Source organism: Haliotis rufescens, unplaced genomic scaffold (assembly GCF_023055435.1).
Source record: "Haliotis rufescens isolate VD_foot unplaced genomic scaffold, xgHalRufe1.0.p SCAF_3, whole genome shotgun sequence".
NCBI lineage: Eukaryota > Metazoa > Mollusca > Gastropoda > Lepetellida > Haliotidae > Haliotis > Haliotis rufescens.
Window position 1 is genome coordinate 22423996 of NW_025964001.1, and position 19906 is coordinate 22443901.

At 39.3% G+C, this 19906-nt stretch overlaps 1 protein-coding gene across 1 annotated transcript in view; it reads right to left on the bottom strand.

The window, feature by feature from the left end:
- LOC124146466 (dynein regulatory complex subunit 7-like) overlaps positions 1-19067 on the bottom strand; it is a 33277-nt gene extending 14210 nt beyond the window's left edge. The window contains exons 1-12 of the mRNA XM_046516772.2: positions 19049-19067; positions 18230-18511; positions 17188-17359; positions 16427-16552; positions 15685-15879; positions 14654-14812; positions 12709-12927; positions 10771-10893; positions 10456-10531; positions 8654-8782; positions 7956-8084; positions 3696-3928 (exon numbers count right to left, since the gene is read on the bottom strand). Of these exons, the coding sequence (XP_046372728.2) occupies positions 3696-3928; positions 7956-8084; positions 8654-8782; positions 10456-10531; positions 10771-10893; positions 12709-12927; positions 14654-14812; positions 15685-15879; positions 16427-16552; positions 17188-17359; positions 18230-18438 (1770 nt within the window). The 5' untranslated portion in view covers positions 18439-18511; positions 19049-19067. The remainder of the gene's footprint in view (positions 1-3695; positions 3929-7955; positions 8085-8653; positions 8783-10455; positions 10532-10770; positions 10894-12708; positions 12928-14653; positions 14813-15684; positions 15880-16426; positions 16553-17187; positions 17360-18229; positions 18512-19048) is intronic.
- Between the last annotated feature and the right edge of the window lie 839 nt (positions 19068-19906).

The window sequence follows — 19906 nt, forward strand, 5'->3', positions numbered from 1 at the left end:
AAGAGGGTTTGGCACAGTCAGGCTGGTTAGGCTCATCATCAGCTCAGGGCCCTTGCCCCCTCCACACACAACCCAGACAGCGAATAGGACTTCTCCCAGTGCCGCCTAGTCAAACCCACCCAGAACTTTACGGAGAATGGGAAGACTCCCCAACACTGCAGCCTTCTGCATTACCCAGATTGTCAGAAGGGCTGTATTCCTGATAGCAACCCCGGGTACTCTCCCCATGTCAGTCAACAGATTGGGATACCAAACCTAAGGCACCGAGAACAATGGGGAGTCGGACAACTTGGAACTTGGGATGCAAGCGTGACATTTCGAAAGCGAGGTCTGCATATTTGCCATGTTTTTCCTCAATCTTGTCAATCACATTTCTGTGAAAAGGGACAGAAAGTTCAGTGATATAAATGATTTCATTGGTTTTATCAAAAAGGACAAGATCAGGTTTGTTGGCCTGGATATGTCTGAGGCTGTATACAGGCCTATTCCAAAGGATTTTGTATTTATCATTTTCCATGACGCCTACATATTCAGGGTTGTACCATGGATGGACCTCTGTGTCAAAACCACAAGCATGGCGAAGACAGTAATAAAATGATAGAGCCACCCCATCATGTTGCTTAAGATACTGTGTCTGTGCCAAAGCTGGGCATCCACTCACAATGTGTTGGACAGTCTCATTAAATTCATTACATAATCTAAATTTCATATTCATATTTTGATGCAAAATCACACATTGACAGTTTTGAGTTGGAAGTGACTGGTCCTGAGCAGCAAACAGAAAGCCTTCTGTTTCACTTTTCAGGCCAGACGACTTCATCCAAGTGAAGGACTCTGCAAGATTGCTGATCTTCTCAAAACGCTACACATAAACTTGATTCAGTGGTTGTTCAGAAAGCCTCTCCTTGAAAAACTGAGTCTGGGCCGATTTGATATGGCACTTTGCTTGGTTGACACTCATTTCTGTACCGCCCAGCAGTAAAGAACCATCAACATAATCAACATTGACTTTGAGATTATGTCCCACATCCTTGGCTCGTTTTAGAAAACTGTGGAATGCCTTGTTTTCATCATGAGTCTTGACATGCTTCACAAGAGCATCATCAGACAAATAAATGTGTTCAAAAGTGGACAAAACATTATTATTATTATTATTGTTATTGTTATTATTATTATTATTATTATTATTAATACGAGTAACAATCCATGTCCTTTAGGTGTGATGCCTCGCAATCAACTAAGTCAACAATCCTGACCGGCAAATCCACAAAGTTGCCTCTTATGACCAGCACAGGTTGCTTGGGACCTCTCCTTACCTGGAATCCCCAGGGGCAGCTCAAGTACAAGGCCTACACATTAGCAGGCTTGGTATCAGTAACCTAGAAGAACATGCATCTAAAGACAGCCACGGTGCCATGTACATGCTGCTAACTTAACATAGTGTGCATGTAAACACTGAGGCCATCAACGAGTTCATGGTAACGTGTGTAAAATATTGGTGTTGAATTAGAAATTGCTTGGATTTAATGCCATGTTAATGCAAATAAACTCTGAGAGAATCAATAATAATTGATTTGCATGAGTGGTATTTTCACATATCAAGTTTCAGAATTATTCTTGACATTCAAATTGTCCTTCAGCAATCATTTTTGTAAGATTTTTAAACCTCAATCGTGAAAGAAATTGCTAATTGGAAGAACTTGATAGCCAAGAAAGAATATCTAAAACCGATGAAACCCTATAAAGTCTCAGTTTTAAGTTGAATTAAATCCTTTCTTAGGGACACAAAACCACCAGGAAATTGCAAATTGCTTGAAATTATTAGTTTAAACTCACCTTCTACTTTGAATGAATATAATGTGTACATTCTTTGTCAAAAATAGTACAGATATCATGGATATTAGAAATGTTGAACAAATATTAATAAAAAAAATATCAGCTTCACATTTCAGTTAAAATAGACTATCCATGATTAAAATCAATATTTTCATAAGGTCAATACGGGAATTAACTGTATATATATATATATAACTCTTGATGCTTAATATGCTTCAGTGCATTTATGTCGTATGTATTTCTGATATTTGCATTGAATATAGAAAAATAAAATCCTACTTTTTGCGAAAATGGTTATATCACACGCTGCTGTTCAAGTTCACAAGTTTTGTAAATATTTAACATGAAAATGTTTTCCATTTCAACACATAACTCTCCTCATGAGATGCCATTTTGGAAAAAGAACGTCACTGACATCAATAGACAATATAGCCCAAAATATTTTCAAATATGATGAAAATATAACCTTTTTAAACTTGACAGATGGAAAAAGTTCTGACTTTCAAAGAATCTCAACAAAGACTTATTACACAAGAGGGAAAAAATGAATTCCTTTCTCAAAATTATAAACATACGGACTGGCCGTAAGGAAGACTGACACTGACGTCAAGACAAGAAAGAAATGTCAAGCTTGCCGCTGAGATGTCAAATTAAAACTATTTCCAGCTTGGTCAAATAGCTGCCGCTAAAGAAAAGCCACGCAGAATAAAACTATAATGGCCTCCTACTGTTGGTAGGCATCAAGTCGACAATTAATACCATCACTCGGATGTTGGCAGTGACAGTGTTGGCAGATAATGATAGCTTGATAATTTGGGGATTACTGGTAGTGAGGCCTTGCTGGACATGACAAGGGGCTTTGTCAATGTTAGATAATCAGATGAGATGAGCATCCTCAGTGTGTCCTTCTCTCAACACCGAACATGGAACCTGACTGGTGAAGGGCAGCGTCTCTTCTAAGGAATCTTGTACAGATCAGTTCTCATGATTTTTTTGCCTTAGAAAATGCCAAGCTGTCATCGAATTTGCTGAAATATGTGTCAACTGTTTGCACACATATTCTTTTATTCAAAGGGCTAACAATTTGTTTTGTGTTTTACAGTTTCATCATTGTCACAAAATAGAGGACGCAAAGTTGAAAAACAAACATTATTTTTTATATATTTCCTTCAACAAACTCGAAGTTAAGAAAAACAGATGGTTACATAAGCATAGTTTTATCGTAAAGTCTTGTTAAAGATTTAGGCAGCTTCTTCAATAAAACACAAAAACAAAATGTGTCTGGCCTGACAAAAAAAAGCCTTCTTGCTGTTCAAGATATTGGGCAAATTATTTGTTGTACAAAATGTATTGAAAAAAATTGTGTGTATGTCAATATCACTCCTTCTAGACTTTTATTCCTATTCACAAGTTCAAACATTGTTGATAACTTTGAGACAAATAGCACCAAGAATTAAAAACATATTTGAATATATATTTAGTTCAGCACATATCCTTCCAATAGATACAATTTCTGACTCAAGTTTACTTTAAAAATTGGGAAGTTAAAGTTAAAATTAAACTATGCAGTCAACAAAATTCCAACCCTGTAAATAAGTATGTATTGACGAGACCAAACTGTGACTGAACATGCTGAAAGCATGGTCAGTGATCTACATTCTCACGGTACAACACACAAAAGTAGCCAAGACATCCCTGATCCTGGTTAGTTGGCTCCTAACACAAGCCTGGGTTACCATGGTTACTAGGGACCTCATCCTTCCCAGTATCATATAGTGACTCACATTATGACATAACAGTACACAATGCAGCAACTGCCAAATATACAACAGTTTTCAACAAATACAACAATTCCTTACCAATATAGGTCTCTGGTTGGCCGATGAGGACCCATCCTGTGGGCCAAACTTCTTTACTCTCTTGCTAAAGATGACATGTTTGTAGAAGAGGAAGTCATCTCTGTCTTTGAAGTGCTCGGTCATCTCAGCCGGTGTCTCAATACGTTTGACCAGTCCATCCACTCGGGCATCATTGTGGAAGGTCATCGTCCTCTCATTCTCTGGTCCTGGCTGACTGGCCTTGTACTGGTGCTCTGACAGGTCAAGAATAATACTAGATTTAAATATCAAATAACCAAAGACAGAGCTGACAACCCCCAAGGGTGTGTTCGGAGTGAGATTACCTGTCACCATAGATGTACCGAATACATAATTTTGCGTGAGATGTTTGCTGAGGAGTGTTAGAGCATTTGATCCAAAGGCGTGAACTTCACGCATGTTGCTGACAGATCTGCAAAGGCTCTTCTTTTGTGATCCTTTGTAAAACATGAAGGTAAAATATCATGTGAAGTTCCACAAAGAAGTTCCAAAGATTGACAGGAGACCATGCATGGCCTGGCACTGGTGAACCTGGTCTAACAGCATTTAACCTGGTCTGACGAGATGGTAATGCAAATGGCTGACTGGCTTGTATATATATATATTTAAGGGTGGCTGCTTATCACGAATTCGAGATAGAATTACATAGAGCTATCTCAAACCTTGAACTCAGTTCCAACTTTGACTTTACTACAGAATTTTGTACCTTTATCTCAAAGTTGGCATTTGTCACATTAACAGTTTTGAAAAGTGCAAGTGAGTGAGTGAGTGAGTGAGTTGGGTTTAACGCCGCTTTTAACAGTATTCCAGTTATATCACGGCGTGTCAGCTTAATGTGGGAGGAAAGCCCGAAGTGATGCAGGTCTCAGACATTTACCACTTCAGTGAAACCCACGAGCACGGGTATGGTGCTGACATACCTAGAAACATAATCGGGGCGAACCGGGATTCGAACCCACAATCATAGGTTTCTGGCGTGCCCAAGGGATGCAACTCTGCACAGCGAATCGCGGCGCATTAGACGACTGGGCCACCCGTGCCCCCGAAAAGTGCAAGTATATCTCCTTTCTCCTCACATCTAACATAGCTTTATATGTACAGTGCAGTTTAAACCTATACAGTGCCGTAGCCAGCCGGGGGGCAGGGGGGCCAGTTGACCCCCCTAGATTTTTCATAGAAAACAGTTTTATTTGAATCAAGTTGGGGACAAGTGATACTTGTACAAATATTTGCCCCCCCTGTCAAAAAAAGCTAACCTACGGCCTTGCAATAGCTCAACCAATTACAGTAAACTACGGTTATAACAAACACGCTTATAACGAACTGACGGATATAACGAACTTACTTTTTTAGTCCCGACTATTTGCTGTAGTTATGCTGTATATATGCTTATAACGAACTACCGTTATAACGAACTAAAATTAGTAGTCCCTATGAGTTCGTTATAACCGTAGTTTACTGTATGTACTTTCCTTTTTAACCCAATTGTAATTGTAATCTCTATTGACAAATAAAACATTGTGCTTAGACATGAGCAAATCATGGCAGAACTTCCTGGGTACATCAAAAAGTGCTAATCAAAGTCGGATTAAAGGAATCAAAGCCATGTGATGCAAATCACAATATCCAAGCTGTGAATTTAAAACCTTGAGGTGAGACTGGCACTTGGTTATCGTATTGCTGTGCATATATATTACTGTTACTTGATCTGTCTGGATCTTCATGCCTCGTTATCTCGAATGCATATTTTGAAGTCATAACGTGTCCTGTTAGGTATAACGGGTTCGACTGTATATCCCAATGGGGGGCACCAAGAACTGGTTTCACACATTTCGCCCATGTGAGGATTCAAACCTGGGTCTTCAGTGTGATGAGCAAATGCTTCATCTAGTTGCCCTAACCCAAGCACACCTCTCAAGGCAATAGGTGGTGTTCCATTTCATTTTCACACTCCAGTAAGTACTACATCATTTCCAAAACAATATACTCTACATTATTTATCTGAGACAACAATAACTATTAATTTTTTATCCAAATTAATAAACAATGTGAGAAGATTGGTATTTTCTTTTCTAACACACTGATCCACATGATCAAAGCATGTGTGTACATTAACAGTCAATGGATGTGATTCACATGACAGGACCACTTGTGTATTTCAACAAGTAAACATTGAAAAGAGAGAAGGGTGCATACATTTTTTAGCGACTTGGGGACAACAAAATGATTTCAGGCAGGGTGTTTGGTAGTGAGAAAGGTTGGGAAGAAAATCATTTAAGTAATTTAGCAAGGCCTTTGGGTTCTAAAAGATTATGTGATCCCTGGCACTGGCATCATGATTAATGAGTTTGAGTTTTTCCAATATATTTTTAATAAGTTGGAAAATAGATAAGGCAAGGACGAACATGATGAAAAGGACACTGAAATTGTCTCATATCTTCCAAAACAATAAGATGACAAAGCCCCGATAAAAAATCCAGTGTAATTTGAGTTGAAAGCAGAGGAGGATAAAAAAGACATTAAAGTGTCTAAATGCGGAAAAAACGACCTCCTATGAAAGGAGAACTATCATATATATCAGATTAATAATGAAATAACCACAAGAAAATATTTTTTACAAAAACAGGTTGTCATTTATACCATGTTTACTGGAGTTCTGAGAAAAGTCTGCTCATTAAATGATCACTTGATATATGTTTGTAAGATCTCTCTGAAGTGCTATTTCTGCATCATCCCTTTGTCAGCTCAAATTACCTCATGGACAGTGTGGGTGATTGTCAAGCCTCTGGCTTGTAGCTATCCTATTAGGTTTCATAAAAGAACCAACCCAGTGAGCACCGATACAAGAACTATCCAAGTGAGCACCAATGCAAGAACTATCCAAGTCAGAGCCCATGCAAGAACTATCCAAGTCAGCACCCATGCAAGACATATCCAAGTCAGCACCGATACAAGAGCTATCCAAGCGAGCAACCATGCAAGAACTATCCAAGTCAGCACCCATGCAAGAACTATCCAAGTGAGCACCCATGCAAGAACTATCCAAGTGAGCACCGATACAAGAACTATCCACGTGAGCACCCATGCAAGAACTATCCAAGTCAACACCCATGCAAGAACTATCCAAGTGAGCACCGATACAAGACTCACCAAGTCAGCACCCATGCAAGAACTATCCAAGTCAGCACCCATGCAAGAACTATCCAAGTCAGCACCGATACAAGAACTATCCACAAGCACCCATGCAAGAACTATAAAAGTCAGCATCCATGCAAGAACTGTCCACGTGAGCACCGATACAAGAACTATCCAAGTGAGCACCCATGCAAGAACTATCCAAGTGATCACCGATACAAGAACTATCTAAGTGAGCACCCATGCAAGAACTATCCAAGTCAGCACCGATACAAGAACTATCCAAGTCAGCACCGATACAAGAACTATCCAAGTGAGAACCGATACAAGAACTATCCAAGTGAGCACCCATGCAAGAACTATCCAAGTGAGCACCGATACAAGAACTATCCAAGTGAGCACCCATGCAAGAACTATCCACGTGAGCACCCATGCAAGAACTATACAAGTGAGCACCCATACAAGAACTATCCAAGTGAGCACCCATGCAAGAACTCTCTTAGTGAACACCCATGCAAGAACTATCCACGTGAGCACCGATACAAGAACTATCCAAGTCAGCACCGATACAAGAACTATCCAAGTGAGCACCCATGCAAGAACTATCCAAGTCAGCACCCATGCAAGAATTATCCAAGTCAGCACCCATGCAAGAACTATCCTAGTCAACACCCATGCAAGAACTATCCTAGTTAACACCCATGCAAGAACTATCCAAGTCAGCACCCATGCAAGAACTATCTTAGTTAACACCCATGCAAGAACTATCCAAGTCAGCACCCATGCAAGAACTATCCAAGTCAGCACCCATGCAAGAACTATCTTAGTTAACACCCATGCAAGAACTATCCAAGTCAGCACCCATGCAAGAACTATCTTAGTTAACACCCATGCAAGAACTATCCAAGTCAGCACCCATGCAAGAACTATCTTAGTTAACACCCATGCAAGAACTATCCAAGTCAGCACCCATGCAAGAACTATCTTAGTAAACACCCTTGCAAGAACTATCCTAGCATTAAAAAAGAGTAATTGGTATTATCTCAGTTAAGATGTGAAGAAATTGCCTAATTTTGTTCAAGATATCCATGTGTGGACAAGCCATACCTTTAAGACATTTGACTCGACCAGGGTTGAAGAACTCGGTGACCCAGCCAGTGCGATGGTTGTGCACCCTTGTGTGGAGCTTGTCCTTACGATGTGCATAGTACTCCTTCACAAGGACAAGGTCCGTCACTGCAAGGAACAGATGTCAGTGAGTGAGGGGTATTTTATAGTGCAAAGGCTCATACACAATTGATGCTCAAAACATAATTATGACAAAACAAATCAGACTGCACATACCAGGGGATACTTCTTTTAATAAATATTTTTAAAATAAATTTTAACAGAGGACAGAATTCAATTTAATGTTATGGTTCATGGGTAGTATTCTGCAAAATGTGAAAAAAAAGCATTATGAGAATATGCAGCCATGTGTTCAGTGGTTTAAAGCTTGTCTGTTGTTTAAATGTATTGTAACCTATTCACCTGCAGTTTAACCTATCGTTATGTGGTGAACAGGGTTAGAACCATACTAAAGCTTTACTAGCCCGGATAAAGATAAAATGCCCTTGTAATGTTAAAAGAAATGGGAAATTTGTCCATACCAACAGGAACTTGTACTAGTCCCAGGTTTGCATCAAGTGTTAATTTCTAAGGGTGAATTTTACAGAATTCATAAATAGTGCTTATAATAGACTTTATATATTGCCTCAAATCTTTTTCTTAATGAAACAGCCTAAGCAGTCCCAGGTGACACTCACACTCTTTGTCATCGTACACAGACAGCCGAGACACAAGGCCATCGTTGAGGAGATAGTGGGCAAACTTTTCCAGCTTAGCTCGCTTGTACAGTTTGGTCTTCTTGCCTTGTGGACAACGCATCTCAAAATCTGTCACATAAGTACATGCAGTATGGATGAGGATTCAAGCATTAAACAGTCAAACAATTCCCTTTGCAGAAATTCTGTGATATGACATTTTTATTTCATTTCTTTTGCAGGCTCCCTGAAATATAAGAGTGGTGAAGGGGAGATAACCCCTGGTGTTCAGTGAGTGTTTACATAAGGGGGGTGACCAAAGAGTACAAACAACTTACTTGCAAAGAGTAACATCATGAGACGCGACTATCTGGGGCTAATTTCATTGGAGCTAGTTTCACTGGAGCGAGCGAGTGAGTGAGTGAGTGAGTGAGTGAGTGAGTGAGTGAGTGAGTGAGTGAGTATGGTTTTACGCCGCTTTTAGCAATATTCCAGCAATATCACGTCAGGGGACACCAGAAATGGGCTTCACACATTGTACCTATGTCGGGAATCGAACCGGGGTATTCAGCGTGACTAGCGAACGCTTTAACCACTAGGCTACCCGACCGCCCCAGTTTCACTAGAAACGTTATGGTGATGTCTGTGTGTTGTCAGTTTTGTTCACAAGCCCCCAAAAGATGTAAAGGATGTGTGTACACTAGTTTGATAAGGAGTTAGTCTGAGACATGTAACATCACTGATGGAACTGTCGGAGTGACACTAAGATAAACACTAGACAAATTAACAAATCTGACAAAAAACATTTCCTTTATGCTGACAGGCTCAGTGTCCATCGTCATAATTGTTTGTGCATGTTGTGATGTGTTGCTAAGCAACATGACATCACTTCAGAGCATCATATAAAAGGCTGGGCTCATGTCTTATCTATTTTGCAAACCCAGATGTTTAAAACATTTTTGTACGAAATAATAATGTGGTTAGCAATACCAGCATACCAAACACACTACCTCGAAGTATTATACCTGAGTTAACATGAAACAAACACAGTAAGAACATGTCTAACTTTATGTATAACAGCTTCTGGTTTGTTGCATATGGCGACGTTTTGATGTAGATTCTTACTCCGTTAACAAGCCGGAGCGATGGTATGTGATGTGGCTACATGTGGCTTCCTTTGTTTGTCACAACAGAACCTGTGTGCACGTTCAGTTACCATACCGAGAATCTGGTGGCGATTCGATACATGTGTCATTAGCTTTCCGTCTTGTGGAGTACAAGTCCATTGACCTCATAAAATCCTGTGCGGCCCATTATTGAACCATTTAACTCACGAAACATCTTCCTGAGGCAGGGGAGTTAACTGGCTATAAAAGTCCAGATTCCACCCTTGGCCAAATTTACAGGCAGCTAACTCCCTTGCCTCGGGAACATGCTATGCAACAGCGATGTCATGAAAGTCGTCCATGAAAACCTGTGGTTTGCTTGATTTCATGAGCAACAACGTAAGTGTTGTGGGGGTACTATGACAAGGGGGATGGTGAATCTCGCCTGCCCTTGAACCCAAACAACTGACATTATTGTGGTGGTGGTGGTGATGGAAATAATAAAAATATTTGATGGGTTTGGCGGAAGAGATAGGTCATGAGAAGTGCTTTGAATGCAGAATAGACAGGACAGGTTTTGAGTTCAAATGGTATCTGGTTCCATGCAACTGCTGCGGCAAATGAGCAGAATCTGCCTCCATGGTGCGTTCACAACAGGGGCAGTCAGGAGATCAGTCAACTAATGAGGCTGCTACCCACCTCTGAGGGAGAGTCTGAGGGGCTCCACCCAGGATGGGGGCATGTCAAGGTGCTTCTCTACGTCATCATTACTCTCCTGCAACACAACAGATATTTATCATGTGATAAAATTAAAAGCAGACAAATCAGTCGACTTCTTACCAACATTTTTGGAAAGAGCTGTCTGTTAATGAATCAGCAAGTTATCAAGTTTATGACATACAATATATGTTCAATATAGGAATAATCACAACATAAAACCATGACAGAAAAAAAACATGGTAAACTTGAAAAAGTCCTGCACATTCAGAAGCATCTCCAACAACAAGGACCTACCTCATCATCATCCAGGCCGTCCATGAGATCTTCCTCAGTCTCCGGGATCTGCAGCAGGTGCTTGTCCACACCCGGGAACATGTACTCCCACATCGTACAGTCTCCCAGGTCATAGGACAGGCCCTGGAATAAGGTTATGTCACAGTTACTCCAGGTCAGGTGGTGAGTTGAACTTCACTTTCAAGATCATTTCCATTAAACTTTCGACAGTGTTCAGTAGGGTAAAAAAAATGGTAGCCTTAAATTCCTCTCTTTTCAACTACAAGTAATGGAGTGTGCATGCGTGGAATGTTTTTTATTCGACAACTTCTGGTTGTTCCGGTTCTGGGGCCCAAATACTGCAGTCTACCCCATTTCCCTTACATAGCCACTCATAAGGACGCGTGTCTATATGGCTGCTTGTGCTAGTCTGGATTATGGAGGATTTACAGTACTTGCAGACTGAATTACCATGCCACAGTTTAACATGGATACCACACTCAGACACACTATTCTGAATCTGAGCCGACCAGTCTTCGTTTTATCCCCTTAATGCCAAGTGTCAGGCAAACATATTTTAGTATGACACGGCCAAGGGGTAAACCACTGACCTTTTGCTTTCCGGACAGACACTCTATCCACTATGCTCATCTTGAGACTATGCCAAACAAAATGAATAGTTGCTTGATACACCGTATATACACAGTGTTAAAAAATTAAAGGACGTTTGGGGTCCTTGATATTTAATAATATGGTATTTGTATCTGGGGCTTACCAAAATCTTCAATTTTTAACATATGGGTTATGAAAGGAGCCTGACTTTCATACTTAATTACAAACAATGTAAATACTTAAATCTTTCATTTCAGCACCAGTGTCAGGAATAGGGCGGTAGACTCTGAACTGTTTCCGAATAGTTTGCACAAAATAGTAGGCGAGGTAATCATGCTAATAACAGTTTACTAGTAAAGATGTCAAAAGATGAGTTTGAACCAGGGTCAAACGTGTTTTGGTATGTTTATATTCATCATCCATACTTCTGATACGACATTTTACGATCCTGCATTCTGATTCCTCCGCCAGTGGTATCAAACCTCAATCCTGCCTGTTTTGCAATTTCAAATACTGATCTTACTTCTAAGACGGTGGCTAAATAACATGTTTCCACATTATTTACAAGTGTGGTAATATATTTGGGGCGGAAAACTTAAAGATTTAATTTTGGGGGCTACTCTATCACGTACTGTGATGTCGTATCTACTGCATTACAATGCTTAGACTTCATATCTGTAGAACTTCATGACGTCATAATAGGGGCATGTACTTTAGAACAAACATTACAAAGTTTCTTCAGTTTGACTACATGATTACAACGTATCTCGGTGAAGTGGTTCATGTACAACGGTGAAAGTTATGATCTGGGTACATAAGGTATATAGATATATGCAGATTAAAATCGATCCTCACTGATCCCTGAATTCGTCTTTCAACCAACTCAAAATATTAAGTAAAATCTACATATTTTTTACAAATGTAATACTTATTCTGCATTACTACTTAATGCATCCTTTTACATATCCTTGGATAACCCATATGTTCTCTATCATGTAGAGTTTAGTTTGGTGTACTAGGGTGGATGTTTAGGCTTAAGATAGCATGTTTTTGCCACATCAAGGCCACATCACTAATTTCTGCTATAGCCAAAGCGTTTTCATTTGTTTTGTCATTGTTTCAAGGTAGAATGGAGATAAACCCACTGCATTTTTGATGTAGTCATTGCGAACTTTGACTGGATAACTGTAAACTTTTCAAATTTGACGGGCAATTGCCTTCAGGTTCAAATTACATTTGCAGGTATCAAATCAATGTTCAAAACCTCTACATTGAAAACACACTAGGTTTATCTCTAAAGTGGTGACCAGACAAACAGATTTTCCACACCTATGGCAGAAATAATACCTTGACTCCATCGGAACAGTCCTGCATGTTGACCCAGTAGTTGACGTTGTTCCACACCGACTCGATGCCCAGGTAGTTGGGGCTGTCTGCTTCATGTGACAGGCCAGTGAAGGGCTCGATGAAGAAGCTCTCTGGGACCTCTCGTTTCCCTGACAGAATCAGCACCCAGGAGTGAATCCTCAGCCCGTGGAGGGGGTCGGTGGGAGGCAGCTCTAGGGCCTACAATACAGTCAGTGACTATATCTTTACCGAATATCAGAAAATAATGGGGAATGCAAGAGGACTTCCCACATTGTACTTATTGGGGGAGTTGACTATTAGTCTACGATGCAGCCTTAGATAAAATATTCTACAGAAAAAAAACACTTGTTAATTTATATAATAAAAAGGAGCCCAGAGAGTTTCTCCTGAAACTGCAGTAATCTAGACTTGCCAGCTATTATAGACTTATATGGGAATATTGGATATATTGTTTCAGGGTCTGAATGATAGACTTCATTACACCTTATGACAAGGAGTATTATGTTATACATGTACATACGAGTTCAACGTTTCAAAGCTGGTGATGAAGGGCGAAGAACTAGGCCTAAAATGTTGTGTAAGTATGATAAAGAAGTTGTTATCCATATTCCTTCTTGTCATACTTATATTCAGCTTCTAAAATTCCTATAAAGACATCGACTCAGAAATCGATATATTTGACACAATTAATACATCACACCATAATATGGTATGACATAACATAAGTGCATAACATAATAAACACAAGTACATTTTCCACCAAAGAAAATGACCTTAAGCATAATTCAGAGCCAACAGAAATATAAAGTTTGGCGTATCTCATTATAGCCACATCAATAACAAGAAAACACACTCCATTGAGAAATGCCAGTATGAGTAAAGGGAGACAACTCTTGTTATATCTGTTCATTTGTCCTGCTTAAAACTGAATCAGCTAGAAACAATATCATTATAGAATTGGTTCATCTTAGTTTCTTAATACAATTCTTTAAGATAACCTAATATGCTACTGCAGGTTCCCTGTGCTTTTGTAACGTCTAAAGATGATGGCCACGATTGTGAGCATGTCATGAGTTTAATGTGAGATAGAAGGTTATCTATGTGCAGCTCCAATACAATCATGAAAGCAAACATAGCTTCAGCAAAATTGCATTCACATCAAGGTACAGCCATCCTTCTAGGAACTGTCCCATCCTGAAACTTCTTGAACAGTCAAACCTGCCATGTTTGTTTACCAGAAGGGCAGATAACACTGGCCACTACAGCAGGAATACTGATACAGAATGTGGAACTGCTGTCTTCATTCAAACTTCACTAAAATTGAGTTTAAACACTGCTTTCAACAGTAGATCAGTTACCACAATGTGTCAGCTTATTGTTGGCGTTAAGGCAAAAGTGATGCAGGTCAGAGAAGTTTACCACTCTGGTGGTTTACCACAGTTATTGACCTGATGACTATGGATAATTGTAATATGATATGGGGCGATGGGGTAGCCTAGTGGATGAAGCTTTTACACATCATGCCAAAGGCCTGGGTTCAATTCCCCACATGAGTACAATGTGTGAAGCCCATTTCTGATGTCCTCTGTCATGATATTGCTGGGATATTGCTGAAAGTGGTATAAATCCATACTCACATCCCTCACTCTAACATAATGTTCATATGAAACCATTAAGAGTCTAATGTTATCCTAGAGGGCTGCCATATTGTCAACTTACATGAAATCACATTCAACAAGTCTTTCCCTTTAAACATGTTAAATGTGTACCTTACTTATTGTCATCAGTATATATGGAATCAATAATGGTATAGGAAAGTCTTTGTTATTTTTGTTTTACTGCCTAGGGGTGACAGTAGTAAAAGTCTAGTACAAGAACTAGGCCCTGGGAGGTGAAAATTTTGAAATCAAGTATATATGTCTACCGCCAGTCGTTCCTCCTCCTCCTTCTTCCTCTTCTCCTCCTCTGCCTTCTGTTCCTCCTGTCTCCTCCGCTCCTGCTTCAGCTCGAACTTACTCCGCAGATCCCGCGGGGGCTTCACAGTGTACTTCTTCATCTCCTTCCTCTTCTCTTCCTCTTTTCTCTACAATGACAGGGATTGACATTTATCACACTTTCACAACAGCGCCACAACGAAGTATCAGTTTAGCATGCCTATATCAGCTCTATTACAGTATACTGGATACCTTCTGCCATGTTGTTGAGGTAGTGAATGAACAAGTGACTTTAAATTTTACATCACATCGGCAATATTGCAGCCATATATCGCGATGAGAACAAGATAGTTACTGTTATTCAAGACCTGTTGACGAAGGACTGTAAGCAATGTGTCACATAAGGCTTCAGAACAGTTAGTCTTGTTTCTCACCACCGATCAATCACAAACACTGCCCAACACTACCAATCTCATAAAAATCAGATCTTACAGTTCTCGCTATCGCTAAACAAAGGGTAAACGAGACGTAAGTCTAAGATCTGATTTTATTGAGATTGCCAACGCTGTATTGGTGTATGTTTTCATGTGCACTCTGTTTGCAACAGAGAGTAAACAGCTATCAAACATTTACAGTCAGCGTCATATCCATCACTAACAATAGGGACTGTCGGGCAGCCATATCACAGTCTAGATATAAAACAAACCTGAGCAATATTAAACAAAGAATTTTTCAGTAGATTAGTTCATATAAATTAAAACCAGGCCATAGACTACTATAGCAACCAAAGCTAGACCACCTAACTGGGAATCATGGGGACTAACAGTGCTTTTGCGTCCTGCATGATTCCCAGCAGGATTTATGCCATCGCTTTTGTCACCAGTGGATGTATGTAATGTTGATGAGGCAATAGTATATGCAGGAATATCTTCTTCCAAGTTTTTCAGTTACCATTTCTACTTGATTTTTAATGCATGAAAATCTAATGATCAATCTGTGGCCCCCCAAATGGAGTGTATACCTCCTCTTTCTTCTTAAGCATGGGGCATATCTCTCGTGACTCGTCAGCCAGGCATGTCTCCCGTGTGGCATATCCGCTGACCACATATGCATCATATCCAGCAGCAATCAGCAGAGAACACAGCAGGGTGCTATACTCAAAACAGTTGCCCTTCTGGCGCTTCAGGACTGTGGACGGGGAAAGTAAGACCTTGGGCTAAAACAAACAACATAGCCATATAAGCATCCCGACAACATCACATTTTAAAGAACCACAAATAAATAACACATACCCAGTAAACATGGGAAAGTCTAAGAGAATTTAATTTTATAAAATCTTTCTTTTTCTTAAAACTTAAATATTAAAAATGATGTGTCTTACTTGAATATTTGTATTAAAAAAAACGACAAGCATATTTCATATGCATAGGTTTTCTCTCAAGATGTGTGTATCAGGCCATACCAATTTAACTTCAAAAGTTGAAACCTTAATTTTGCAAAAGTAAACAATTAATAATAAATAAAAATACTGTTTGATTTACATTCTTATATTGTATAGCAAAACTTAAAAGGACAGGCCTCATTTATAAAATTATGAGAAATAATCTAAAAACTAAAATTACATTTTATCACAACACATCAAGAATATAATCATGATGTTCACGATAGTGATTTAGAAAAATATACTCGACCAATAGTTACACAAAGATGTTAATGTATATCCTGCTATGAGGTCGCTACAATGTATACCCGGACTGTCTTACCAGCTCATAGGGTGGATCAAGGGTCTGGAAGTTGAGGTAGTCGGCCACAAACTCTGCTGCACCATCCCAGTTATACAGCTCCTTGTAGGGTAGTTGAGTTGGACGGATAGTTGTGCAGACCAATTTCTGTAAGCAATGTGTCACGTAAGGCTTAAGAACAGTTGGTCTTGTTTCTCACCACCAATCAATCTCAAATACTGCACAACACTATCCCAGTCCCTTGCCTAGGGAAGATGTCGGGCAGTCAGAGATCAAAGTGTTTGGTGTTTCAAGCATGCCACATGGGCACATATGAAGATGGATAGTTGTTCCCACTAAGTGGGCCATCAAGAAGACGAATTAAAAAATGTTATTTGAAGGGCTAGTGTCCTCGCAAAATTGTTTCGCAATTTATATGTCCAAAGTTGCCTAAACTTGTAAGACATCTTAGCTACATCACAGTTAGAGACTGTTTTTCAGTATATTAGACTCTTCTTTTGATAATGATAGCAATTATCCGAGTAGTTTCTCAAGATTCCTGATGGATAATTCTGACTGGAATACAAAAGACAAGGGCGATGTCATGTTGTTTGTAAATACTGAAAGCAGTCCCTACTTGACCTTTGATATTTGCATCAGTATCCATATATGACTCCAATGGATATCATTCAACTTCTTATCCACTGGCCTTATCCTCCTGAGAAACCTACCCATTATATGATACATTGATATCTTTTTTAGACCGAAATAATGACAAAGGAACATAAATGTGATCAACATACGTCAATATAAAACTCATTCAGTGGGTTGAGGAAGAGTGGCTTCCTGTCTCTGTAGAGGTGGACGTACTGTCTGCGGAAGTTGTCAGCGTACTGGAGAACAAGCTTTTCCTTTGGGAGGTTGTCTTTGTATGATGATGGAAATTCTGCTGGGTCAAATACTTCCTTTGGTGGACTGTTGACATAAAAGGGCATGGAAGATACATTTCCATCTTTGCATTCATCAAAATTGTCAGCTTGTATATAAGGCATTGTTTGGACAAATAACCAAATTCAGCATGTTCAGAACGAATAATGATGGACTTCAATATTTTTGGTGTTTTTGAGGCATAAATGTAAGAACCGATGTGCACACTGTGTAAATCCACTTCAATTCTTATAAAAAAATATCAACACATTAATAATTTCAGACTGCTGATTTAATCACATTACATAACAAAAACTGTATACAACATACAGTACGAAATCAGTGATATCATTCTTATTATGATAATAGTGCAACTCAGGCCCGACCCATTCTTTTATCAGCCAATCAGGAAACAACCGGGCTTGAGCTTTTTTTCTCAGTTTATGGAAAAGCGAAGAAATTTACTTGGTTAGCCAATCCAACCATGGAATATCACACACACACACACACACACACAGGGCTTTATCACATTTATATACAAGTTTTCAAGCATGTAAGTTGACCATATGTGGTATTACTGACAGACTTATTACTCCTAAAAAATGTGATAAGCTGGTTTATTCAAATTCACAGATTTAAATCTTACTTTACAATGCTGACTACATATGATTGTTGATACAATAAATAATAATTTGCTCATGTGTTGACATAATTACCGCATCTAAGAACAAAGTGAGCAACTAATGGGTTTTGAAGAGTTATCAACATTATTAAATGACAATTGTAAACATTGACAAGATATTGTCAACATTATGTTCGTTGGCTGAAATCATATTCACCAAATCCTTCCTTCATTGAAAACCTGTTTATAAACATTTTCCCTCTATGTTTGAATAATAGGTATTCACCATTACTTACGGTTCAATGACAGGTGCATGTACAACAATTTTGGCTAGCTCCTCGGCAAGTGCTTCAGCATCTTCTGAAAGGGAATTTTCGTCTTCGGCCTTTTCTTCGTCGTCTGCTTTTTCTCCCGTATTTCCTTCTGACTCTTCTTTTATTGGGTCTGCTGCGTGTTTATTTGCATCCTCGATCAAAACTTCAGTTTCGCTGGCACCACCCTCCATTTTGACAAGTCGATTCAGTTATCTCTTTCCAAAGATGAAGAAACGAGTTGGTGTTATCGTTTACAGAGGTGACCTAACAACACATGTTTAAAATTAATCCGCTCCATAGCAACGCACAATATAGTCCTACAGTCTTGTCGTTAAACGATTTATGAAACTATATAAAGAAGGTTTGTACTATATGAATTATTTCCATCGTAAAAGTAACAATACTTTTAGCAATTTCTGGTTACAAAGAGTATTATTAACATTTATAATATCAATACGCCAAAAATTAACAATTTCCGGTAAAAGTAGAGTTACTTCCCCTGACTAGGATAAAAATCCAAGCTCCATCCCAGCGCGTGAAACCTTCGTTACACTCTCGGTAGTATAGAGAGCTCCGCGAACGGACTATCGCTGTCTGGAGCTTGGGATTATATGTGCGCTTGTTTATAGCTCAAAATGTTGAACTGTCCACTCGCTCATTTCATTGTCAGTTGTTGTATTTACATGCGTACCCAAATGACTAGTGCGTTATATTAGTTTAGGCATGTCAAAGAAGTAGGGAGTCAACTGAAATGTTCGATGTGTATAACCGTGTCACATCCCCTCCTTCGTTATTACCTACCTTTCATTGACTTCTATAAATATATCCTTGCAATCCACTCGCCGAGAACCGACTGGTGGAGTCAAACATGGTAATCACACCAGCGACGAACAGCAGCATTGTTGCAAGTCCTTATTTACAGTCATGGGATTCCGTGAGTTAGAATATTTTTTTAAACTCTGAATGTACCGCTCTGACACCGGGTTGAATGGAGTAAAAGGAGTTTCGAAACATGTCTATGTAAATATTTTATGTCCGTTTCAATAATGGAATCCATTAAGGGGCATTGTCGAGACACGTTACAAAAACAAGCATGCAGAAAGTATCACAATTATCCAAAGCCCGACAATGGACAGTTTGACCAGTGGTCGCATTGTTGCGCTTTGAATAATATTTTTAATTGTTACCAAAGGGCGACAACGAAACGTTTTTCAAGGTCAAAATATGTCCCGTCGTGGCACTGTCGCCACATCTTAAATCTGTGACAAAAGACGTTAAAATGCGCGACAGCGTGACATATTGTCGCATTGTCGCCCTTTTCGATTAATGGTGCGCATGTATGTTAAGTGAAATATATATGTATGCGCTCAAGTGGTTATACTTCTTTTCAAACTTCTTTTTAACTCCGACGCAAGGATACTAAAACCAAAGTACCAATATGAATATGGCATGCTTTCCTCAAAATGAAAACAAATGTAAAATTGTTGTCTGTGTTGTGTTCACAAACAACGTGTTTTGACAGCAAGAAACAAACTATTTGTGTTTCTATTTAGTTTTATTTCTGTCTCCAACAACTCGTCAAATCGATGAAGGGCCACGGATGGTACAGTCGCCATAGGCGTCGCAATTCGTTGTGCAGAGTTGCGTCTCCTATGCGTA